This window comes from Protopterus annectens, chromosome 4.part0 (assembly GCF_019279795.1).
Source record: "Protopterus annectens isolate FY-2018-M chromosome 4.part0, PAN1.0, whole genome shotgun sequence".
Taxonomy (NCBI): domain Eukaryota; kingdom Metazoa; phylum Chordata; order Ceratodontiformes; family Protopteridae; genus Protopterus; species Protopterus annectens.
In genome coordinates this window covers 483,687-509,910 of record NC_056733.1, presented here as the reverse complement: position 1 = coordinate 509,910, position 26,224 = coordinate 483,687, and the positions used below count along the sequence as shown (strand labels likewise).

The 26,224-nt window shown below is 39.5% G+C and overlaps 1 protein-coding gene across 3 annotated transcripts in view; it reads right to left on the bottom strand.

Annotated features, from left to right (window-relative positions):
- Positions 1–44: 44 nt before the first annotated feature.
- Positions 45–26,224, bottom strand: part of LOC122799152 (zinc finger protein 26-like) — a 206,275-nt gene continuing 180,095 nt past the window's right edge. For 2 of the 3 annotated variants that reach the window (XM_044068035.1, XM_044068036.1), the window contains exon 5: positions 45–659. In XM_044068035.1, coding sequence (XP_043923970.1) covers positions 202–659 — 458 coding nt within the window. In that variant the 3' untranslated portion in view covers positions 45–201. The remainder of the gene's footprint in view (positions 660–26,224) is intronic. The other variant, XM_044068037.1, reaches the window with a different exon arrangement.

Here is a 26,224-nt window from a genome sequence, read left to right as displayed (position 1 = left end):
TACTATTCAACTTGTATGAAAAATAAATGATGCATTAACACCACTTCATGTCATAAACACTGTACATTATTTATTTAATCTTGTCACACAAAGTGGAAAGTATGACCATTGTGCAGTTCTGTTATTGTCTTTATAGTTTTCCGCTACATTTACATAAGCTCTACTTTTAGTAATACTTTGAGCTTACAGGTTACATCCGTATCACTCCAACTGCTTTTTCACAATAAAAAATTGATTGTAAAATAAAAATCCTGTATTACAGTCATCATATGCACATGGTTTCACACCTACATGGCTCAGCTGATATCCTACAAAAAACTGTTTGTGGTCTATGGTCTTGCTACTTTCAACACCTTCATGTGGTTTGGTACCCCAGTGGACCCGCCGATGCATTACTAAGTTACACTTCTTGTAGAAACTTCTGTTGCAGTCAGCACATTTATATGGCACTTTATGGATTTGAAGTGCTGCAAGTCCTTCCTGCACAGAAATACTCTTGTCACACTGAGAAGATTCATGGCTCCTTTCTTCCTTATGAGACTGTTGCTGCGGACGAGTGAAGTGAAGATCACGGGTTCTTCTTTGACCTTGAGACAGCTGGTTTTCCTCAAGTGATGGTGTCTGGCTCTGTTTGTCTTTGGACTCAGTGTATCTGCTAACTGTATACAAAAAAGTCTTATTAGAATCTTATTAACAGCAGTGACATTTTTTTTTTCAGCTGTTCAAACAAAAAATATTTTATCCATCAAAACCTCAGAGACCTACTTCCAAAGAATCACATTAAAATATTGTGGATTTTCCCTCCAAATATGTTTTTATTTCTTGACTTTAATATTCAGAGTAGGTTTGTGACTAAACACTAGTCGGGCTGTTCTCAGACTTTGACAAAAGTCAGTACAGAAATGGATACAAAAGTACTGCAAATCTTTATGCATAATAAAATTAATGGAAAGTAAGATAAAAAGATAACTGTAGAAGTTAAATGGCACAACATGAGGAAGGGTGAGATTAAAAATTTACTTAAATGCAAAATACATTTGTATCTAAGAAAAAAAGCAGAAATGACCAACTGTAATTTAGTGAATTGCTGGCGCTGCTCAGCCCAAGTTGTTTATGCCCTGAGGACCTTGTAGCTCTAAATGTGGACATACCTGAACATTAAAAATCATAGCATGGGCCTTTGAAAAATCATCACAGAGGGTCAGAAAGAGGAGAGCTTTCATTTTTTATTTTTCACAATGGAAGGTTTTTATATACTACACTCTATACACTTAACGGTAGTGAATCTAATATAGACTTAACTTATTTACATATAAACAGGTCCGACTTTATGAGGAACATCTTAAATCTAGGAAGATCAAGGCTAAATCTGAGGGGCAAAAAATCACAGTGCTATGTCTAAATCTTAACAGTTGGGAGGTATGCATGTAGAACATGAAACCATTTGGGAGATGCTGGCACACAGAACAGGTTGCCTTGTTGCCACTATACCTCACAGTTCTTGCACACTTAAGGGCATATTATATAGTATGTTGCATTAGTACAACTGCCTTCTACAGTGTTAAAGTACATTTTCAGCATAGAAATTGTTTTGCATTACAATGGCTTATCTGGCCATATACAGAGCTCTCCTTAAGGCCATTCCCCAGCCTGATGTGGCCAGGTCTGTGGCAGAGCCAAAAAAACCCAGACTATAAACTAGACTATCTGGGCTTGACCAACAACCGGAGTACTGCAGTGGCAGTCAGCAGCTGACATTGCTTCTGTCATTTTGGAGGCTCATTTGCAGGATGGCCTACTTTGGGGAAGTGTAGCTGGTGCTGCCAAGCGCATTTGCATGGGATCATTCATGTATGTATGCAGAAACAATAGGAAAGGTATCAACAGCCCTTGTGTAAGCCAGTATGCCTATCAGCTGCTGCAGGTGGGGTCGGAGAGAGAATACAGCAAAGCGTATCATTCTCCATGGCTGCTTTCAATGACTGTTCTTCTGACTTGCTTTCATCTCCACCGATGGTCACTGAAGTGGAAGGGAGGAAGGGCTCAGTACCATTACAACAGGGGTATTTGCTCGATAGGGAGGGAAAAAGTACACCTAGACTGTAAAAAGAATCTCCCAAAGTATGTTACCATAGCTACAGATAGCTGGGGCAACAACTCATGAAGCGCAGAAAAGCTGCCTTGCAATATAGGCTGAACTACAGTATTAGCTTTTCAGGAGGGCTTCAGTTTAAGTCCTCTTTTAATCTGTGCCAACTGTAAAAAATAATATAATCAGCTGCTTGGAATTTTTTTTTAGCTTTCACCCAGTGTTTCATCTTCCAGAGAAACTATTTTTTAAGCACCTTTATTGAATCTCCACCTTTTGAACGTACATTAATAGAAAACAAACCATAACATTTTTCATTACTTTAATGCATTGCATGCATGGTTTCTTTTTAACAATCACCATTCACTCCAACATTACATACATTGCTCAGTTCCTACCATCTCTTAAATATGTTGTATGCATTTCTTCAGAATTCTGAAAACATTTGTCATTACATAAAGGAACTCACACTAATGAATGGACAACGTATATAAAAATGAATGTTTTTATTTGTTAACTGGCTAAATGAATTAGTCTTTCTTCAACCCTTTTCAGCCATGGGCCACAGGGCTAGGGCAAATACAACATATGTATGGGCAATTTAGTGCAGCTAATTAACCAGCATACCTTTGAAAGGGTAAAAAAAAAAACACTACCCAGAGAATGCCAAAAGAAACAGGACAAAATATGCAAGACTTCACATGCACATACAATGAAGTCAGGACTGGAGATGTAAGGCAGATTAAACCCGCAATTAGGACAGCTGTTTAATCTTAGCCTCACCTCAGGATATGTACCCAAGGAGTGGCGCACGGCAACTGTGGTCCCACTTCATAAGGGTGGTGCCTCCACCGACCATGGAAATTACCACCCCATTAGCTTGACAAGCCTTATCTGCAAAGTCATGGAGAGGATCATAATGGAACTCATAAATAAAGACATAGGGAACTTGCAGACTTTGGATCCAACCCAGTTTGGCTTTGTCAAAGGCAGATCCTGCCTCTTAAACTTGGTTGACTTTTTCGAGACAGACACCAAGGCCATTGATGAGGGAAAGGCAGTCCATACAGCCTACCTCGACCTGGCAAAGGCCTTCGACACAATACCCCACTCAGGTATCATCGAAAAACTCATCAGCTTGAATGTAAACCCATACATCACAAGATGGGTTGCAAACTGGTTAAGTGACAGAACCCACAGGGTCAGAGTTGCTGGAGCCATGTCAGACTCAAAGCCTGTCACTAGTGGTGTCCCACAGGGCTCAGTCCTGGGTCCACTCTTGTTCGGCATCTACTTTTCTGAAGTACAAGCAAACACAGGAGGGTTATGGCTGACAAAGTTTGCAGATGACTGCAAACTGGGCGTCATAGTCGAAAACACATCTGACACAGATATCCTTCAGAAGGGCCTCACAGAAATGCTGGCTTATATTAAGGTAGGAACATATGTTTCACAAAAAATACCCATTCTTAAAGGTACAAAGCAAGGATGTCCACTTTCTCCACTATTATTCACTTTAGTAATGGAGCCTTGGGCTAATTTGATTAGAAACAGTACTGACATAGAGGGTTTTGAAATAGACGAAAATACAACATCAAAAATTCAACTTTTTGCAGATGATGTTCTAATTACATCAGCAGGATCTAATTCTTCTATGCAGTCTTTATTTGATAAAATGATGAATTTTAAAAGTATTTCTGGTTTAATATTCAATGAAGAAAAAACTAAAATACTACCTATATATACACGAAAAAATATTCTCATTAGTGATTTTACTAAATATGTACCCAATTCAGGTCAGATAACTTATTTAGGTATAATACTATCTAAAGATATTAAATCTATTATATATAATAACTATAATACCTGTTTTTCTTAATATACAAAATCTTTTAATACCTGGAATAATATGTTTTTTACTATGGAGGAGAGACTTACAATTATTAAAATGATAATATTCCCCAAGATTTTATACTTAATACAATCAATAATACTTTCACCTACAAAAATAATTATCAAGAAACTGAATACACTAATGTTAAATTTCTTATGGGCACCTAATAGACCTAGGATTGCATTAAAGAAACATATTAATAGCTGGTCTCAAGGGGGTATTTCTTTTCCAGACTTTAATTTATATATTATCTCTTCTATTATAAAAGTTATTACTTTATTAATAGATCAGTCATATATCACAAAATGGAAAGATTATTGGGAGCTAATTAGTATGCACTTCATGAAAATCTCCTTAACACATAAAAATATGATTGTAAATAACTCCATGTTGTGGTTGCTAAAGGAATTTTGTACTTCACCTATTACACCTAAACATATGGTTTGTTACCCATTAAATATTATTATTAGTTATCGTAACTTTATATTCATGCACCTAAGTATAGGGAATGGAATTTTATTGTATTCCCTATAATGTATACTCAGGATATGCTTATGTCATCTACTTCTGAAGGAGCTCATTTAGCTATAGATAATGATCTAAAGTACTGGTATCAGCTGATATCTAATAATAAAGTTAAAAATCTAGATTTCTTAAAACAAGAATTTGATCTAAGAGAAACTTGCTGGTTAGAGGTTCAGATCTTTAGACAACATCTCATTGATAGAATAGATCTAATGTCTATAACAGTTAAAGAATCTATTCCAAAACTGATTGATTACTTGATATTAAATTTACAGCATAAAGTTTCTGATAATTTTATGTATATATGAAAGTTTACCTTTATCAGACAAGAAACTTTTACAGTGTAGATTCATACTGGAATTATTTCACCTCTATTAATGGGGACCCACCAACTCAACAAGATAAACAATATATATTGGAATCTGCTTATAGAACTACATCTTCCATTGTCTGGAGACTTTATACATGGAAATTTTTACATAGATCTTTTATACACCTTTGATGATGAATAAAATAAATAATAAAGATAATCTATGTAAGAGATGTAATGTAGAAATTAATGCTGACTGGGCTCATATGTTTTATGACTGTATGAAGTTGAAAGAATACTGGAAGTCAATTAATGAATTTTTGCAGGCTCTTTTTACAGATAATTTCATTATTTCTAAGTCTCTTATATTATTCAACACACCTGTACCTCAATGTGTTAAAAGATTAAGCTTCCCTTGTTATGGTCTATCCTAGCAGTGGCCAGGAAAATAATAACTAGAAATTGGATTTCAGATACACCTCCTTCGTTCAATGAATTTAAAAATGTTATGAATATAATGTGCCATATGGAAATAAGCACAATTAGAATGAGAACAACTAGAAAAACATCATATTATATTGTATGGGATAATTTACAAAATTTGTTAAAAAAATTCTAATTTCAATAGCACGGTATTTTAGTTTAATTAATTGATCTGATTGTAGTGGATGTCTTTGTAAATACTTTAGTTGTTTTGTTGAATATTATAATAATACCTATTTTTAATTACTTGTATAAAATTGTTATGATATTTCTCTTATATGTTAAAACAATAAACCTGTTTTGAAAAAAAAAGAAGGGCCTCACAGAAACGGATAACTGGTGCCAGAGCCATGGCCTAAAGTTAAACGCCAAGAAATGCATAGTCATACCTTTCGGGAAAAACAAGGTTACCCCTAGCTACCATATAGGTGGCAATCCACTGAGCACAGAAGAAGTCATCAGGGATCTGGGGACCCAGGTTGACAGTAGCCTTTCGTTTGACACTCATGTTGCTAAAGTAGTTAGGAAAACCTTCTATATTGCCCACCTGATCATGAAGGGATTCACATCTAGATCAAGGGAGGTCATCGTCCCCCTGTACTCATCACTCATTAGACCTATGATTGAGTACAATGCCCCGTTCGGTATGTATCTGACCCGACACCTGCTGCAGCTTGAAAGGCCCCAAAAGTTCCTCACCAAAAGGATAAATTTTTGTCTTATGCTGCCCGACTGAAAGAACTCCAGCTCTATTCAGTCTCATACCGCTTGCTCAGAGGTGACCTGTGCCTGACATATAAGGCCATGTCAAACCCAGATTTGATGAATATGCTTCACCTCAAAAAATCTAGATCCCTCAGAACCACAAGGGCGGGAAACTTAAACCTTGACACGGTTATAAATAGAACGTGCTGGAGGGACAGATTCATCACCCAGAGACTCCCTATGCTGTGGAACAAAATCCCGGTACATGTGAGGCAGAGCACCTCGCTGGCCTTGTTCAAGAGGAATCTTGACCAATGGATGGGAGATCGCAGATATACCCCAGGGATTACTTCAGTGTCACTGCTTGACAGAGGCACAGCAAAATAATAGGCATAGTTTTTATTCAAACTAAAGGGGTGGCGAAAGCCACATAACTATGGGCTAGGCTTATAAATGCCCTTGGGCAGATAGCCTAGTATGAACCTATGAACCTATGAACAACAGAATTACCCAGTGTTAACCAATCAGAAGTTAAAGGTGAGTCTGCCATAATAAAGAATAGATTCTGACTGTAGCAGTCATTTATTTCAGATGCTGACAAAACAGCAGACTTTTGCTAACTGGATTTGATAAATTCTAATTGGTTATTTATGCTCAGGCAAAGAAAAATTCCCTCCAGTAACTGAAATTCAGAATAATGGCTAGAGTTTTTCCTCTTCTGTTGTTTTCTTCTTTCGGCTTTTAATTCAGCATGATGCTAGGATTGTGATGTAGTTGTTGGTCATTTGTTACGCTCACTTGTTGTAAAAGGTTATTTTATATAACCAAGGACTGAAGTCTGTTTAAATAAATATGATTTATATTAAATGCATTGACACATGATCTGATATATCATCCTTGACTTAGTATGTCTGTCTGTTTCATTCTATATAATCCCAACAGCTTTATACATAATGCTTTTAGTACCTATATGTGAGACATTATTCTACAGTGGATAACTTAAAATCTTGTTATCCACAGCCCAGTACTCTTCTGATCTTTTTTTTTTTTTTTTATTCCCACACTCAGGGGTGTATGTTGTGACATCACACATTAGGCTTTGGGTGCAGAATTAGCCTGTCTGCCAATAAGTTCAGTCACAATCCACCGAATGAGCCAAACCTGCAACACAGGAAAACAAAACGCTAACATAAGAATCTAATAAATTACGCATTTGCCTGACTTAGAAGAAAATTTGTTAGTAGCCTTAGGACACAGATGCTGTCCAAATGCATGGGGAGGGATGCAGGGTAATATAAAAACAATGTTAAATGGCCTCTTCAGAGCTTAAATGGATAAGGGAAAAAAACTATGCATACAGCTTACTTAGATTTGGATAAAGCATTTGATAGAATTCCCCTGTCTGACATTGTCAACAAACTCACATAAATCAGTATAAACCCGTTAACACGCTAGACAGCTGGCTCACTGATAGCTCTCAGGATGTTAGAATCAATCAGGCCACCTTCACAAAGAGGTTGGTCACCAGTGGAGTCCCCAAGGGCTCTGTTCTAGGCCCATTCCTCTTTGGCATCAAAGCCAATATCAAAGGCCTCTGACTAACAAAGTTTGCAGATGAGTATAAATTGGAGCAGTCACTGAATCTCCCTAAGATGAGAACATCCTTCGGAAAGGTCTAACAAAGACAAATGCTTGGTCCCAAAGCCAAAGCTTATAACTCAATACCAAGAAATACATTACAGTATCTTTTGAGAAGTCTTCCACAATAGGCAACTATGTCATCAATAAAATACCCCTAAAACTTGATTCATTCAGCAGGTATCTGAGAACTCATATAGATAGCAACCTAGCCTTCAACCAACATGTGTAAGACAATCTTTCTATGTTTTTTTTTTTTTTTTTGTTATGCGGAGTCCGGAATACCTATACAGCTATTTAAACCAGAGTCTAAATCATATATATGTACATATTAATAGCTTACAGATAAGATGGGTGATCTAAAAAGTTGTCTTTATTAATAGTACATGGGTAGTACTTGGACATATAAATATATTTTTAATGTAAATGCAAGGGATGGGAAAGCAACAGTATTTGCCTGTGCATACTAAACAGAATTGTATTGCTACACTTTAGGTGTTCACATCTGAAAAAGCCAACAGCAGTGGCTTCTGAAGTACTTCAATAAATAAAATAAAATGTAAACAATGGCAATCATATACTCTACCCACTGCTGTTATACTATTAAATCTGCATGTAAATACCGTTAACGGTACAGCACCAGCATTAACAGCCTCCGAGTGCTGATTTTCTGTTGATGGTATTTCAACCTCAAGTAGGACAAGACTAAGTTCCCCACACACTTACCATTAAATGAAACAACAAACAGTGCAGCCATGCAATGTAACTGGTGGGGCAGGCCAACAAATGATTAATAAATCTTAGCTAGACAAACTGCATGTTTAAGCTTTCTACTGGCAACATAGCTCGCCATCCCCCTTTACTATGTAACTGTACTCTTTTCAAAGTGAAGCAGAAAAAGAGAAGAGTAGCAATTACTTATCTGGATAAAACTCACACATCTGCAGAACCTCAGGGTTACAACAGAACAGTCCAATGACGAGGGCTTTAAATTCAGATAGCTGGAAAATAACAGTGAGAGAAATGTCTGCCTAATCTCATTTACTGGGGCAGAGGGTCTAAAGGTCCATTTCTGCCACTACTGCCTCAATGTCAAAGAGGTCTGCCAAAGCCTGAAAATAGTTTTGTATGTCTAAAGAAAAGTCCAGCTTGGGATGGGTTCTATCTATCTGTTTGTTGAGAGGTTTCCGTGGCGCTAGCAATGGCCAAACCCCGCAGATATCTTCACTCTAAGAATCATCAGTGGAATTTATGAACAGCAACTTAATTTTTGTCTGGAATCCAGTCTAGAAAGTGATGTAAGATTATTTGTTTTGTATAATGAGTTGACAGATTTCAAAAATTCCCTACAGTGTATTCTGTTAGAAAAATAGGATGAGCAAATGACTAACTAGGAAAAGATGACTTTGAGCTGGGGCACAGGATCTGAACTGCATAGATGTCGTAAGGCCTTACTGGGTTTAATTGTGTTAGCTGCCAAAAAAGCAATTATTAGAAAAAGGAAATCAAAATCTAAATCTAAACCAACTGTATTTAAAATATTGAATGTTGTAAAATAGATAAATGAATGAAAAGAGGGATCTTTACAAATGGGAAGGAGCAATATACATAGAAGTAAATGGAATTTGTGTAAATACAAACAGAATAATGTTCAGGAGGAGAAGTGAGGTGTAAGGGAAGGCAGGAATTCAACAATTTATGTAATGTTGGACCAAAAGACAGTTGTTATAAAGAAAAACAAATGTAATGTATAATGTATGGAAAAAATGTTAATATGGTTTGTTTTTCCATTAATGTATGCGTGCCTTATGTCTATGTGATACTTCTATAAAGGCGTTTGATATTACAGTCAATAGAAATATTTTTTAAAGTCAGAAAAATGACAGAATTCTGATGGCTGATGCTGATAATGTTCCTGATAGTGCTTTACTGTGTACAAGAATTCAAACCAAGGAAATCACTTCCACACACACCAACATGGATGACTTATAAATTAATATGTGTGGACTGATGAGCAAAATCTGAGAAAAACTAGGACTAGGATAGTTCCAGAGGTAGCAGCTGGAGCTAGAAGATCAAATATGAGGGAAATGAACTCACAAATTGGTAATAAAGATGAAACAAAGAAGGTTTTCATTGTGATTTCAATTAATACATTTACAAATCCCTTGTGGACAGACAATTTTCAGAAAATGCGAGAGACAGAAATACAATAAAGTTACAATATAGTTCTGCACACAAACCTTTCAGACTGCAGGACCATAACAAGGTGGATTGAAAAGATCAGAAGGATTTTATATAGTGCAATATCAGAAGGTTTGGTTCTTTCAGGCAAAAGAAAATATGCTAGAAGAAATAAGAAATGCATCAAACATAGTTTAGGTTGATAGTGTTGCAAGACTTGACATTCCTGGATACACGCATTATAAGTGCTAGAGCATTGCCAGCAGTGGTAATTAAGGTTGCTACTATAGGCACTTAATGACTGGCATACGAATGGAATAGAAACAAATAATGTGCAGGTGTTATGAAATTCATAGGAAAGAAAGGACACAATTTGTTTAGAAAACTGCAGACCCACCTTATTTCAGAATTATAATTACTGCTTAATGGAATAATTGTTACAAATGAAAATTAAAAGTCTTATTAGGAAATACATAGAAAAATAATCATGGATATGGTTGTCATTACTGTTCAGGGTACATTTTGGGTAATTAAGGACTTTTCTGAGAGGAAACTAGTAGATGATATTAAAGAATACATGTAAGGGTGAAATATAAATAAAGCATATGACGAAATATGCCAGAAGATTTTGCCGATGTTGTTGGAATTAAATGGTTTAATGTGAAATTTAAAAGATGGGTGATGATGATACGAATAAATGGCCTATAATAAATGGGCATACTGGAAATGAAGTTAGATTTCTTTGAGGTGATATGCAAGTATGTCCTCTCATTTCAATGATATTTGGACTCTGTATTAATCTGTTAATGTTGTTGTCTTTTTCGGCTTTTCCCGGTTAGGGGTCGCCACAGCAGAACTCTGGTCCGCTAATGATTGGCAGTAGATTTTTACGTGCCGAGTTGCCAGCCCTGATGCACAACCTTCAACGAAGATATGCCCATTCACGCATGTCTCCACACAGAAGATGTATTAATCTGTTATTATGACATTAAAATAGATGAGGAGAAAACTTTGCAAATGTATGTTTAAAGTATTAGTTATAACCTTTGAGAGAGTAGTTATCATATAGCAGAATGGGAAATGATTACAGAAGGATGAAAAAGATGTTTATATGGCTCTGAATTATATACAAGATTTCTCACAGTAACAAAGTGTATATGCTTAATATTCATTAGGTCTGAGAAGTTCAGGGAAGCATTTTATTTAGTTTTAGAGAGTGCAGATATACAAGCAATGCAGATTTTTCGACTTTATGGGAAAGTCATTCGAACCCAATTAAAATGGTATATTGTATCAAGCTATGGAAATTTTTTTTGGCAATTATCCATCCTGTCTTATTTTTATACACTTTACTTAAAATTTTAATACAAACCTGTGTTTATAAGACATACACAAAACTAGATGCATTTTGAAAAGTTATAAGAACAGAACTTTTACTACTTTCATAGGAATAATACCAAGCAAGCAATCACGAGGGAGCAGCCTGGCTATATACACCTTTAAGCAGACAAACTTAAAAGTTCTTGCCACCCTTATGCAGCACTTTCACTGCCTACCTCCAAAATCAAACAGAGCATTGCATAATAAGCCTCGTGTATATTTGTGGCTACCCATCTAGTCATTAAGGCCAGCATTAAAGGTAGTCAAGTAGTACTTTGTTTAATCCGTAGTGCCTTTTGAGACACCATGGAGAATCCCTTCCACTTTGAAAGGTATGATTTCTTAGTATTAGGTTTCCTGGCCTCCTGCAGGACAGTGAGCACGTCCTCACTGTAAAGGTGTCTGAAAAGGATCAGAATCCTATCATCCACAGAGTCCACTGAAACGCGAACAGACCTCTGTGTCTTGGGAAATCCACACACTGCTTCAATCAAACCAACGATGGCTAGCAGCACAAAATAACGTTTTCTGAACAAACGTATATCTTCAGGCAAACCAGGGGCATAGCTATGGGAGCTGCATGTGCTCCCATATACGCCAACCTGGTTATACTGGAGTGGGAAGAGACCAAAATATTTACTAGTAACTATATGAAAAGCATCAAATACTATTCCAGATATTTGGATGACATCCGTTTGATATGGGACGGTGGACACATACTGTTGGACCAATTTTTGGAATATATTAACAATAGTAATAGTTATTTGAAATTTACGTTTTCTAAAAACAACAAGGGTTTGGCATACTTAGATACATTAGTTTCTAGAGATGACAACAAATTTAGTTCCAAGATATATAGGAAAAACACATTTTCAAACAATTATTTAGAATATTCCAGCAATCATCCAAAGAGGCAATTTATGAATATTTATAAAGGGCAACTTATTAGAGCAGTCAGGATGCATCTGTATATACGGACATGTTGGAGGAAGTGACATTCATTACCTCACTATTTAAGGAGAGAGGTTATGATGTCAAAGCTATGTCCAAAGGTAGGAAATATGTTATCAATGAGTGGGGGAAAAAATATACACCTTTAATGGGTGAAAGATATAACATCAGTAATAATAAGGTAGTGCAAAATTTAGCTGTTAAGGTGACAGACGACAACGTTAGTTCTTTTGACAGGACATGTATTTTGGAATATGGTCCACACATTGGTAAGGTTAAGAAAATCCTGACTGACAATTGGCATATTATATTAGTAGATCAGGACATCGCCCCTGTCTTAGGTAAAGGCCCTAGATTTGTCAACAAAATTGGTATTAATATTAAATTCATCTTAGAGAGGGGTCATACCAACAAGACCCCCACATACAAGAATACATCTAAATGTGGAGCTTGCAATCAATGCTATACCATATTTCATGGTGACAGTGTGGTGTTGGACAACTATAACCACACTAGAATTAAGTTCTGTGGAGGTAATTGTCAAACTAAAATGGTTATTTATCTTGCCATATGTATGACCTGTTCTGGGTTCTACATAGGCAAGACTGAAAGGAGATTTAATAGACATATTTATTCTCATTTATATAGCATTAAAAGAAAGGATGACAAAAATTCACTTTATAGACATGTTAAAAAACATGGAGATAGTCACTTTTTTAAATCTGGTATAGTAGATAGTGTGCAGGCTGATCAAAGAGAGGGAGATTTTAAAGGTATGCTGTTATATAAAGAATTATGTTAGCAAATTTATACAGATGCCTCTACTCCACCAGGTTTGAACGATACCATATCCATTAAACCATTATTGGCATTGAAATGACATATTTACAAATTAGTTTTATATTTTCTTCATGTTCATTGTAGTAAGTAAGTGACTTTAGAAAGTCAAATAGTAACATTCTATATTCTCTGTGACTAACATTTCAGCATATGCACTTGCTATATTTTATGGTAACACATCTGATTTTTTGAAGTGCATTTTCAATTACAATTTTTAATAATAACTTTAGCGATTCAATATGTATGTATTATAGTAATCCATATACGTAGTAGCGCTGTGTTAGTAAATGTGTATGTATGTCTTTAAATAAGTAAGACAGATTTCAAAAAGAACTGGCGCCAAAAAAGTTATTTAAAGATCTGTTAATATTAGGTTCAGTGTTCTGATGAAGCTTGTAATTATACAAGTGAAAGCGCTTAACCCATTTTGGAGTTTGGATTTATTAAATGATTTTACAATACTGTTATTGTCCGAGATATACGTTTGTTCAGAAAACGTTATTTTGTGCTGCTAGTCATCGTTGGTTTGATTGAAGCAGTGTGTGGATTTCCCAAGACATAGAGGTCTGTTTGCGTTTCAGTGGATTTTGGTGTTTTTAGTTCTTAGTCGTTCCATTGTTCGCACTGGTGGTTATCATCCACAGAGTGAGGTGAAGAGATTGGCACTGTGGGGGGATTTGGTTTCCCTTGTGCAGTATGAGAAGGTCCACTCTGAGGGGTAACTTGTGGTGATTGCCCTTGGATAGTTGTAAGAGGTGGGGGAAACCAATGCCGTCTTGGCCAATAGGTAGTCGTCAGCAAGATTTCTGGTCTGTCCTGCTGGATCTTCAGCAGGACCTTTTGAACAAAAGGGAAGGGGAGAAGTGCATAGATGAACATCTCCTTCCGGGAAATTGAAAAGGCATCAGTTGCCATAGCCTGTGGTTCTGGTAGTCTGGTGCAGAAGGAAGGCAGTTGCCTGTTGATGGAGGAGGCAAACAGGTCTATTTCAGGTGCACTCCACTATTGGACCAGGTAAAGGAAGAAATCCCTGTGAAGCATTCATTTGCATGTCATTGTCATGGATCTGCTGAGGGAGTCTGCCTGAGAGTTCTGTAGGGAAGGTATGTAAACCGCATGTAAGGTCACTCCTTGGGAGTTGGCCATTTCCCACATCAGGAGAGCTATCTGCAAAGCAAATAAGATTTGGACTCCCCTTGCTTGTTGAGATACCACAGCACTGTGGTATTGTCTATGAAAATTTTTAGGGGTCCTGGTTGAAGTTTGGTTTGGACTGCTGCCCTCAGGGCCAGTAATACTGCTCTCATTTCTTGGATATTGATGTGTTCTTTCCTGTCTGGTACTGGCCACACTCCCTGCACTTTCAGGTGCCCCAGAGTTGTTCCCCAGCCTAACTCTGAGGCATCTATGTACATAGTCTGCTTTGGTTGGGGTGGCTCTAGGGGAAGACCTGGGTTGAGGTTCATCTGCTTCAACCACCAATGTATCTCCAGTTTGAGGCAGGGCAGGAGGGGTACCCTGTACTTGATGGCGTGGGAATGGTGTGTCCAGACTGACCTGAGGTACCATTGTAGTTTCCTCATGTGGAGTCTTGCTAAAGGTAGCATGGGTAAAGTGGACACCATGTAGGCCAGGAGCCTAAGGTACTGCGTTGCAGTCTCCTCTGTGGTGTGGAGGGCCAGAAGTAGGTATTGTGCCAAGTTTTCCACCTTTTGGGGCAGCAGGTAGGCTTTCATGATGTCTGTACGGATCTCAAGATGTCTGCATCCCAAGAAGACTATGTCTTGTGTAGGTTCCAGTTAGGATTTGGGGGAAATTTATCTGAAATCCCAGGGACTTTAGGAGAGAAATGGTAACTTGCAAGTGTTGCATGAGGGTCTGTTTGCAGTCTACCTGAATGAGCAGGTCATCCAAATATGGGAATAATTGGATTCATTTTGTCCTGCAGAAGGCAATAACTGGAGCCAGACATTTGGTGAAGACTCTGGGTGCAGTAGAAAGCCCAAAGGGCAAGGCAGAGAACTGAAAGTGAGAGAGGGATATAGGGAGGTGGTGGGGGATCCACGGTTGGCAGGTAGTCACACACTACCCGCCCTGTCTTGAAAGGGTAGCCTCTGGCTGGTAGATGGGGTGAGTCTGGTAGGAGTGGGTTACTTCCTTGAGGTTTTCCTAGGCTTAGAAGAGGTAGAAGGCTGAGAGTGCTTTCTGATAAATTGAGTTTTGGCTGGATAATTCCTCTGAAATTTAGGAATTGGGGAAACCAGCAGGTGTTTTAAATCTTGCATCTCTTTCCCCTTTTGTTGTAAAGACTTGAATAAATCTGCCACTTTTGCTCCAAACAGGGCTGTATTGTCCAAAGGAGCATCCATCAGCTTAGCTCTGAAATCATCTGGAAGGGGTTGGAGACAAAGCCAAGAATACCTTCTTAAGGCAGATGCTGATGCTGCTGACCTGACAGAGGCCTCAGCAGCATCATAGCTGCACTTGATGGAGTGCCTGGTAACCTGAGAAGTGACTGCAACTAGGGAACACAGCTGAGCTTTGGCAGCAAAGTCTGGGGAGTCAGACAAATCCTTGGAAATCTTCTCCTACAGGAACATGGCATATTTAGCCATATATGTCTGAAAATTAGTTGCTCTGAAAGCCAGAGAAGTATATATTTTCTTATATATTTTCTTACCCAAGTGCTCCATGGTTTTTCTGTCTTTGTCAGACGGGAGGAGGGTGGTAAAATGCAGTAGCTTAGAAGCCTTGTCATTAGAAATGGAAATAGTGGCAGGGTCTGCAGCAGGACACTTTATAAGGATTTTTGCATTCTCAGGGACTTTATAGAACCTATCATTTCTATATGGGGCAAGTGGCTGGGAGTGTGGGATTAAGCATGCTGCTGAGGAGGCATCCAGAAGGGCAGGAAGAATGAGAGGAACAGAAGAAGGGGTTGGGGAATCCATCTGGATGAGGTCATAATACCTATTTTGTACCTCTGTCATTTATGACGATTCCCTCTTAATACTCCTTTATTTTAGCTATAATTTTCCCAAAGGTTAGATCCTCTGCTGCAGAGTCAGGATTAACAGATTCTTCCTCTGGGGAACCATATTCTAGGGGAGAAGGCAGCTGGGCGGTATATGAAAGGGATTCTTCAGAAGAAGACGAATCAGAGAACTGCTCCTCTTCCATCTGAGAGGGATCTGACGTCTGAGGCCTTGGGCTCAGGATTGGAGGATTTACGGCAATTCCAGGGGTGGTAGGCCGTAAGGCCATAAAGATATTAAACTGTTTTGGCTGAAAGCCTGCAAATCCGGAGTACTTTCAGTAGCTGGAGACACATGCTTCCTCTTTTCCTTCTTTTTTTAATGATGGCCTAGCAGGTGTCTGAGCAGAGGAAGATCTAGTGTCGGATGAAGGAGGCGCAGATCAAAGAGAAATTGCAGTAACAGATCTTGATATCTCTATCACAAAACCTAGGAGGATACAGACCATGTACTGCTAATAAGAATGGAAAGGGTTTGGAGTGGATGAGGAAATGCACGGTATTTAACTTTGCAAAAATATGTTTAAAGTATCAGTTATAACCTTTGGGAGAGAAGTTATTATGCATGATGGGGAATGATTACAGAAGGATGAAAAAAGATGTTTATATGGCTCTGGATTATATACAAGATTTCTCACAGTAACAAAGTGTGCATGCTTAATATTTATTAGGTATGAAGTTCAGAGAAGCAGTTTTTTTTTTTTTTTTTAGTTTTAGAGGGTCTAGAGATACAAGCAATGCAGATTTTTAAACTTTATGGGAAAGTAATTTGAACCCAATCAAAATGGTATATTGTATCAAGCTATGGATTTTTTTTTTTGGCAATTATTCATTCCATCTTATTTGCATGTGCTTTACTTAGTTTTAATACAAAACTTGTGTTTATAAGAAGTACACAAAAAGTACAGTTGTGTACACTTACCATAAATGTAGATGTTTGAGTGCATTCACTGTTGCAGTCATTACATTTGGGTAATCTGCTTGCAGGTTGCCCTCAGTCGGCCTGATTAACAAAGTCTTGGGTCCTGCGTCGGTTGCTGTTCCTTCTTCCAGGACGTCAGGTCGTCAGGGGTATAAAACATGCAGCCGAAGCCATTACATCAGTTTTTCTTGCCCCAGATGTCAGGTGCCTCCCTAATGGGGAGCAAATAAACATAAAAACACAAAGGTATACCTCCAAGAAAAAGCAAATACACCAAAAATACTTTTAAGCAAAGTAAAGGAAAGTAGAGGTACAGCCAGAAGAAGTTAGGGGGCTGGAGGGAGGGTAACCTGGACTGCAACAGTGAATACACTCGAACATCTACATTTATGGTAAGTGTACACAACTGTATTATGTTCTTTTTGTTTCACTGTTGCAGTCATTACATTTGGGTAGATTCCCAAAGCTATGGTTGGGAGGAGGAGTTTATATAGCATTAGGGCCAGCTATAAGGCCCTGCAGGACAACAGTAGCAAAGCCAGCTCTGGATTTAGAGAAAACTGGCAAATGATAATGCTTGGTGAAAGTATGTACAGAACTCCAGGTAGTAGCTTCTAGGATGTCCCTGGTAGGAACACCTCTGAGAAAGGCTGCAGAAGTAGATGCAGCCCTGGTGGAGTGAGATCTGATCCCCTGGGTGATAGGGTTTCCATGGTGCTTATAACAGAAATGAATGCAATGGCTTATCCATTTAGAAAGGATTTGTTTTGAAATAGTCTTGCCCTCTGCCCCCTGCAGCAAATGCTACCAGCAGTTGTTCAGATTTTCTTCAAGGTTTAGTCCTGTCCAAGTAGAATCTAAGTTGTTTGTGCACATCCAAGGAATGCAGAATCTGTTCCCCTTTGTTCTCTGGATTGGGAAAGAAGGTTGTCAAATGAATAGACTGATTAAGAGCCACACTGGCTACCACCTTGGGCATGAAGGATGGATTGGTCCTGAGTGACAACCTGTCCGCATGAAAGATGATGAAAGGCTCCACTGCTTAAGGGCCTGTAATTCAGATATCCTTCTAGCTGAAGTGATTGCTAAAAGGAAAGCTGTTTTCCAAGAAAGAAACTTTAAGTCTGCAGTAGCAGCTGGCCCGAAAGGAGGTAGAGTGAGTTTCTTCAATACAAAGTTAAGGTCCCAGGCAGGGGTTGGAGCTCTCCTGGGTGGTCTCAAATTTTTGGCCCCTCTGAGGTACTGCTTGAGTAGAGGATGAGAGAAGAGGGGATGTTCTGTGTTATAATGAGCTAAAATGGCTGAGGCGTGGATTTTAATGGAGGAAAAAGACAGGCCCTTGTGAAGCATCTCAGTTAAGTATTGCAAAATCTGAGGTAAATTGGGCGCTGCTGTGCTCATCCCTTGAGACTGGTTCCAGGAACAGAATCTTTTCCATTTTTCAGCATAAGATTTTCTAGTACTAGGCCTCCTTGCCTCTAAGATGACATCCATCACAGGCTTGCTGAGGGATGATCAGGGTGAGTTTAAGTAATTAGCCATTCTGCAAGGTTCAATGTTGGAAGCTGAGGGTGCAGAATCTGGTTCTCCTGCTGAGACAGCAGGGAAGATGTCTGAGGGAGGTGCCATGGAGATATTTGCAACACACTGGGCAGGAGGGGGTACCAGTGTTGGCACGGCCAGTCTGGAGAAATCAAAATCATCCTTGGCTTGTCCTGTTTGACTTTTATTAGAACTTTGGAGAGCAGAGGCGGGGGGGGGGCGTAGACTGATAGATTTTTCCAGCTGAAGGACAGAGCATCCACTTTCCAGGCTTGTTTGTGGGGAGTCCTTGTGCAAAACTTATCCAATTGGTAGTTCTGGGGGGAGGCAAATAGGTCTATGTCTGGGCACCCCCATTCGTTTGTCAACATGTTGAAAATCCTTGGTTCCAGTTTCCACTCATAGTGGTCCATGAGGTTTCTGCTTAGTCCGTCTGCCAGTGTATTTAATTTTCCTGGCAAGAATTGAGCTTGTAGGTGCACTTGGTAGCTCAAGGCTGTGTTCCGCAATGCCATGGCTAGTCTGCAGAGGGAGTAGGAATGTGTACCCCCCTGCTTGTTTATGTACCACATAACCGTGGTGTTGTCCATCTTTACCATTAGTTGTCCTGAAGAATGTAGTCCTTAAAGGCTGTCAGAGCATTCTGTACAGCTAACATTTCTTTTTGATTGATATGTAGGTGCATTTGACTTGGGTTCCATTTGCCCTGAATGCACTTCCCTGCCAGGTGAGCCCCCCATGCATAGTCTGATGCATCTGTTGTTAGGGTTTGGGTGGCAGGGGGTAGTGTGAATGGTAGCCCCTTGTTTTGGTGGCAGGCCTCTGCCCACCAGAGGAACTCTAGGAGTATGCAAGGTATGACAGGAATCATTGTTTCTAGGCTGTGAGAATGTTGACTCCATAGGCTTTTTAGATACCATTGTAGTTTCCTCATATGCAGTCTTGCATATGAAATTAGAAGAATGCAGGAGGCCATGAACCCCAAGGCTTGCAGTATTTGTCTTGCAGATAGCATGGTTTTTGTGGCCACTTGTTTGAAATAGGTTATTAAATGAATTTGCTTTTCTGGTGTGAGGTAAGTCATCTGGGAAGTTGTACTCAAACTTGCTCCCAGGAATGTAATTTGTCGACAGGGTATCAGTTGAGATTTCTTTTCATTTATGGTGTACCCCAGATAAGTTACAACCCTTTTTACAAACGCCAGATGATTCAAAAGTATGCCCTGGCTTTCTGCCTGAAATAGACAATCGTCCAGGTATGGGTATATCTGAATACTTCTTTGCCTGCAAAATGCAATAACTGGAGCCAGGCACTTTGTGAATACCCTGGGCACAGTAGACAAGCCAAAGGGCAGTGCAGAGAACTGATAATGCATGTAGCCTGCTTTGAAGCATAGGTATCTTCTGCAAGTATCCCTGATTGGGATGTGCAGGTATGCTTCTTTTAAATCTAGTGTTGCCAACCAGGTGTCTTTGCCTAGCATAGGTAGTAATTGGTGAAGATTCAGCATCTTGAATTTTGGAATCTCCAGAAAGGTGCTTAGAGTAGACAAGTCCAGGATTGGATGCCATGATTTGTCTTTTCTGGGTACCAGGATTAGTCTGGAGTAGAAACCTTGTCCCTTTTCCTCTTTTGGTACCAGTTGAATAGCTCCCATACTTAAGAGAGAAAGTACTTGTTTTTGAGCCTCTGCCCACTGATTTGGGGGCAGGTCCGGCCAACCCACTTGGTGTTGGCAACATGTGGAAATGAAATCTGTATCCCTGGGACACTATATTTAAAACCCATTTGTCCTGGGTTATGAGTTTCCAGTTCTTTGCATGAAGAGCAACCTATCTCCCCAAAGGGGCGGTCAGAAGATAAGTGTTTGGAAATTTTAAAAGGAAGTCATCGAGACTGTTTACCATAGGGGGGTGTCTTATTCCCAGATTTGGAAGTGGAGGCCCCCCACTGCTTAGTTCTGAGAGTCCCGTGGGACTGAAACCTGGGGTTTTTGCTGTGTCTGGGTTTGGCCGGAGAAGACTTGGAAGGGGCTGGAAAGGGACAATTCTTAGTAGGCCAGTGCCTACTAAATCTAGGAGGTTGCACTTGTAAAAAATCTTTAACAGTTTGCATAGATTTAGCTTTATCTTCCATCTTTTTAAGAACTTCAGCCTTGTTGCCAAACAGGCGGTCCTGATTTCAAGGAGCACCCAACAATTTAGCTTTAACATGATCAGGCAAAGATTGCTCCTTAAGCCAAACATGCCTTCTAAGCACAGACCCAGTAACAGCAGCCCTGCAAGAGGCCTCTAAAGAATCAAAACCACATTGCAAAGTATGTTTTCCAACTTGTTCAGCAGAATGCATTAAGTCCTGTAAATCTTTATTTTCCACACAGTCAGGAATCAACATCATTTTCTGTTTAAGCAATCCAATGACATTTTGGTGATATTTTAACATATGAAATTGGCAGTTTAAAACTCTGATTGCCAAGGTTGCTGAAGTATAAACCTTTTTACCCCATCTATCCAGCGCCCCGGAGTCTCTATCAGAACGGGTAGGATTTTTAGCAGTAGAACCCTTAATGTCCTTGGGCCCCTGAGAAATAGTCTCTGGATCTGCAATAGGATTTTTGAAAAGGAACTTGTGGGACTCAGGAACCCTGTAGTATCAGTCAGGTTTACTAGGAGCAGGAGGCAGGGAATCAGGGGACAAAATGGATTCTGAGAAAACATCATCAACAATGTCTAGTACAGGAGGAATAGCCAAAGGCCTATGCTGAGGCAGAAGAAGGAAATCCCTAAGCCTCTTTTTTGAATCAGAAAATTCCTGGCTTTCCCAATGAAAATGCTCCCTTAAAGTATGTAAGGTTTCCCCAAAAGAAAAATCCTCAGGAGGGGAACAGAGGGAATAGAATCTTCTGAATCAGAATCCTTATAAGTAGGTAAAGACAAATCCAGATCATCAGAAGAGTCAGAAGAAACAGAATTGTGATCAGAATATTCATAATCAAGCTCAGTCCTAGGCCTCTTGGGGGGGGGGGGTTGACTACCCCTCATTAGAGTTATTAGATCTTCAGCCATTTTTATAATTTGGTTTTTAGGCATAGGGGCCTGAGCATGTGGCCTGGGCATCACTTTTTTAGACATGGATCGAGATTTAGGCCTTAGTAATGAAGGAGGCGTTGATTTAATATGCAAGTCTGCAGGCCTGAATACACCCTCAGAAGCCGGCGCCTGCACAGCGGCTTTGGACCCATCCAAGGTAGAGACATCCGCAGGCTCCATAGTTGAAGTATCTCGTGGCATACCGGACTCCGAATGGGTCTCAGTAGAGGCCTGCGAATCAGAAGTAGCGGATATCAGGGGCTGCAAAAGCACCTCACTGAGTACCGGCAAACTGGCTACTGGCGACTGGCTTAGGAGAAGCGTCGGCAGTTTTGGACCTCGGCGGCCTGTCTGTCTTTATCTTTGCATTTTTTTTGAATCCCGGTAGTCGGATGGCTAACCGATGACATTTCTGGATAATTAAACCGAGAACCGAAATATTTAGAGGCAAAAATATACAGACGATGGATAGTGAGCTGATTAAATAGGTTCATAGGTAGGTACTAGGCTATCAGTCCTAGGGCCCATACAAGCCTAGCCAAAAAATGTTCCTGGCTTTTGCCACCCAAGAAAATTATTTTCCTGTGCCCCTGTGGAGCAGAGCCACAGAAGTGATCCCCGGGGTGAATTTCCCATTTCCCATCCAATTATCAAGATTTTTCTTGAAGAGTGCTAATGAGGAGCTCTGTTTGACATAGATAGGTAGTCTGTTCCAGAGTATGGGAAGTCTCTGGGACAGGAATCTATCCCTCCAACATGTTGTGTAAAGCACAAAACCGACAGCAAGGTACATCGTGGTCAGGGCCTAGGCAAGGAATGCATTACGAATTAAAATTTTTATGAGGTACTTGCTTTCCACTAGTAATGCAATTATTAACTTTTACTGACATCAGTAAGGAGCAAGAAAAAGTTTCCCCAACGGGGTACTTAGCTTTAAGTTGAAAACTTTGGTTCTGAAACTCGAAAATGACAATTTCAGGAGTCGGCCAACCGGCACTTGCGAACTGCTTTTGCTTCGGGCACTGTACGGTAAGAAAGACTGAAGTAATGGTGTCGGCTGCACGTTTTATACCCCTGCCGACCTGACGTCATGGCAGAAGGGACAGCAACTGACGCAGGACCCAAGACTTTGTTAATCAGGCCGACTGAGGGCAACCTGCAAGCAGATTACCCAAATGTAAGGACTGCAACAGTGAAACACTAAGAACATCTGGATACATTTTGAAAAATTATAAGAACAGAACTTTTACTACTTTCATAGGAACATAAGAATAATACTAAGCAAGCAAACACAACTGACTAGCTCAGTCATATACACCTTTAAGCAGTCAAATTTAAAAGTTCTTGTCACCTTTGTTAGGCACTTTCACTGCTTACCCCCGAAATCAAGCAGAGCATTGCATAATAAGCCTGGTGTAAATTTGTGTCTACCCATCCAGTCATTAGGGCCAGTTGTAAAGGTAGTGAAGTAGTACTTTGTTGAATCTGTAGTGGCAAATTATTCTACATACTAATATGCTGTCTTAGGAACCTATCTCTATAGCCTTGTTTATGTTTTGGTGTAGGCTTAGATTACCACTCTGGGTATGTGTAGAGCCACTGGTTTTGTGAAGAACTAGGAGGTCTAATGGGCTTAAATCTTTCATGGCTTGAAAACCAAGACACTGATCATCTTGGAGCAGCTGCTAGGCTACTGAGTATAAGGAGAGTTGTGATACTCTTTCGGGATACTTGAAGGATTTTAAGACCTTTAACTGGTTAAGAAATAGTTGGGGCCTTTCTGGGTGAAAATGTTTGGATTTGTACATAACAAAGGGGATATTATATTCAGTGGTGGGTCTGGCTCTTGAAGATATCCCCTTGGTAATTATATGGGGCACATAAAACAATTTCCAGACTATGCTGAAAACATGATTATCATAGGAGATAGAGTTGTCCATATTAAGTACCCAGATCTCTTGAGGTAGGAGCAGCTTTTTTGCTCAACTATAGTATCTGCACATTTTTGCATTTAACTTTAGGCCACTTTCAGTACACCAGCTATGTGCATATTCCAACTCTTGCTGGAGCTGTTTACTATCAGTGAATGAGCAGATAACAATACCCAACTTGCAGCCATCAGAACATTTGGTCTACCATACTTCCTGGATATTGGCTTGGATACTTGCAAAGTAAATGCCAAACAGGAGGGGACCTAACACTGATCCCTGTGCCACACCACTCATTACAATTTTTAATTCAAACAGTGTACCAGCAACTTTCACAAGCTATGATCTGTTGGATAGCCAACTTGCAATCCAGCAGACAACACAGGGAGTTACATTAAGTTTGTCTAATTTTTTCAAATAATTCCAGCATGGGGAATAGTAACAAAAGCCTTTGCCAGGTCGAGATAAGCAGAATGCACAGAGTGACCACTACCCAAAGCCTCTGTCACCTTTTCAGAGAGACTTACTAGATTCAGGAGGCAGGATCTGCCTTTTACAAAACCAAACTGCGTGGGTTTAGGTTACATTGACTATGTATGCATAAATGAGTTTTGCTGTGATACTTTCCATGGCTTTGCATACAAGGCTGGTAAGGCTGATGGGCCTATAATTACTCTGGTTTTTAGATGGGCCATTCATGTAGGGGAGTTACAGTGGCTGTTCTCCAGGCAACAGGCACAAACCCTCTAGACAGATTGAGGCTATATAGAACAGAATAGCTCATATTTACATAAAGGTGCCATTTGATGACATCCTGAAATTAAGGATGTATGTGTAAACAGAATTTGGAGAAAAATGTATGGAAAGAGGATGAAATTTATTGAGGAAAGGCATTTGTGACTATTTCATAGGCAGAATGAGATTTATTTAGTAAATTTATATATGCAATAGTTTTGTTGGTGTTTAGCTCACAAAAAATTGCCTATTCAGGGGCAAATGTTTTAAAAGTATATTAGTGAAAGAAATTATTGTTGTACAAAGAATGAGAATGTTAAGCATATTTTTTAAAAACTGTTTTAGTTAAGACATTTTGAACAAAAATAAATGTTTACAAATTATAAGTTGTCTAAATTTTCCTTGTTAAATGAAAATTTGATAACTACAGATAAAGAGAAAACTTCCAGAGAAACAAGTCTTTCCTTTATATATACACTGCAGATGATATGGATAGGGAGGTGTGGTTTTATTCTATATTACAACGACTGGACAAACACCCACATCCAAACAGACTTCACAACTATTTCTGTATGTTAGGGTTTATAAAGACATATATATTAGTTTTCATTTACAGGACTGTAATAGAAAATTAACTACCCCCCCTTCAAGGTTAATTTATAAACCATCACAATATTTTCAAGACAATCCTAAAATATTATAATCTCTTAACCAGCACTGGGTCCTAATGATGAATATTCCTGCCTACCGAAATACAAATGTTTTTGTTCCATCACAGAAATCTTCCTTACATCCTGTAGAAAATAAATACACAATCTGTACTGTTATTAACCACACAGCTACACTTCATATAGATGCACATGAAATTATTGTATCTACGTCACAAGATGGGTTGCCAACTGGCTCACTGACAGAACCCACACTGTAAAAGTTGCAGACTCCAAATCTGACCTCAAAGCAGTGACAAGTGGAGTACCACAGGGTTCCATCCTGGGACCTCTCCTGTTTGGTATCTACTTCTGTGTTAGGCTAACACAGAAGGCCTCTGGCTACGAAGTTCAGATGACTGCAAACTAGGAGCCATAGTCAAGTCCCCAAATGATGTGGACATCCTACAGAAGGGCCTCACTGAGACAGATGCCTGGTGTCAGAGCCATGACCTCAAGCTCAATGCCAAAAAGTGGTGCGTCATCCCCTTTGTTAAAAGCTCTGTACCCAAGAACTACCACACAGGCAGCAATCTACTTAACACCGAATGCGTGATAAGAGACCTTGGGACCCAGGTGGACAGTAGACTCTCCTTTGATAGTCACATCACCACAGTAGTCAGGACGTCCTTCTAAGTGGCACACCTCATCATAAAAGGGTTCTCATCCAGGAAAAAAGAGGCCATTGTTCTCCTCTACTCGTCACTCATTAGACCCATTATAGAGTACAACGCCCCTTTTGGAATGTACCTCACAAGACATCTGCAGCAGCTTGAAAGGCCACAGAAGTACCTTACAAAGAGGATTACTGGCATCAAACAAATGTCCTACACTGACAGCCTCAAAAAAATCCAGCTTTACTCTGTAGCATATCGCCTACTCCGAGGTGATCTCTGCCTAACATATAAAGCTATGTCAAACCCAGAGCTGTTGGATATACTACACCTAAAGAAATCCCAATCCCTCTGAGTTACACGCTCTAGGGACCTAAACCTTGTCACCACAATAAACAGGACACGCTGGAGGGATAGATTTCTGTCCCAGAGACTTCCTATACTCTGGAACAAGCTACCCATCTATGTCAAGCAAAGTTCTTCATTAGCACTTTTCAAGAAAAATCTTGATGAGTAGATGGGAAATAGGAAATACACCCCGGGGATCACTTCTGTGTCTCTGCTGGACAGTGGCACAGGAAACTAACTTTCCTGGGTGGCGTAAGCTATGGAACCTTGCTGGCTAGGCTTACGTAGGCCCTTGGGCCGATAGTC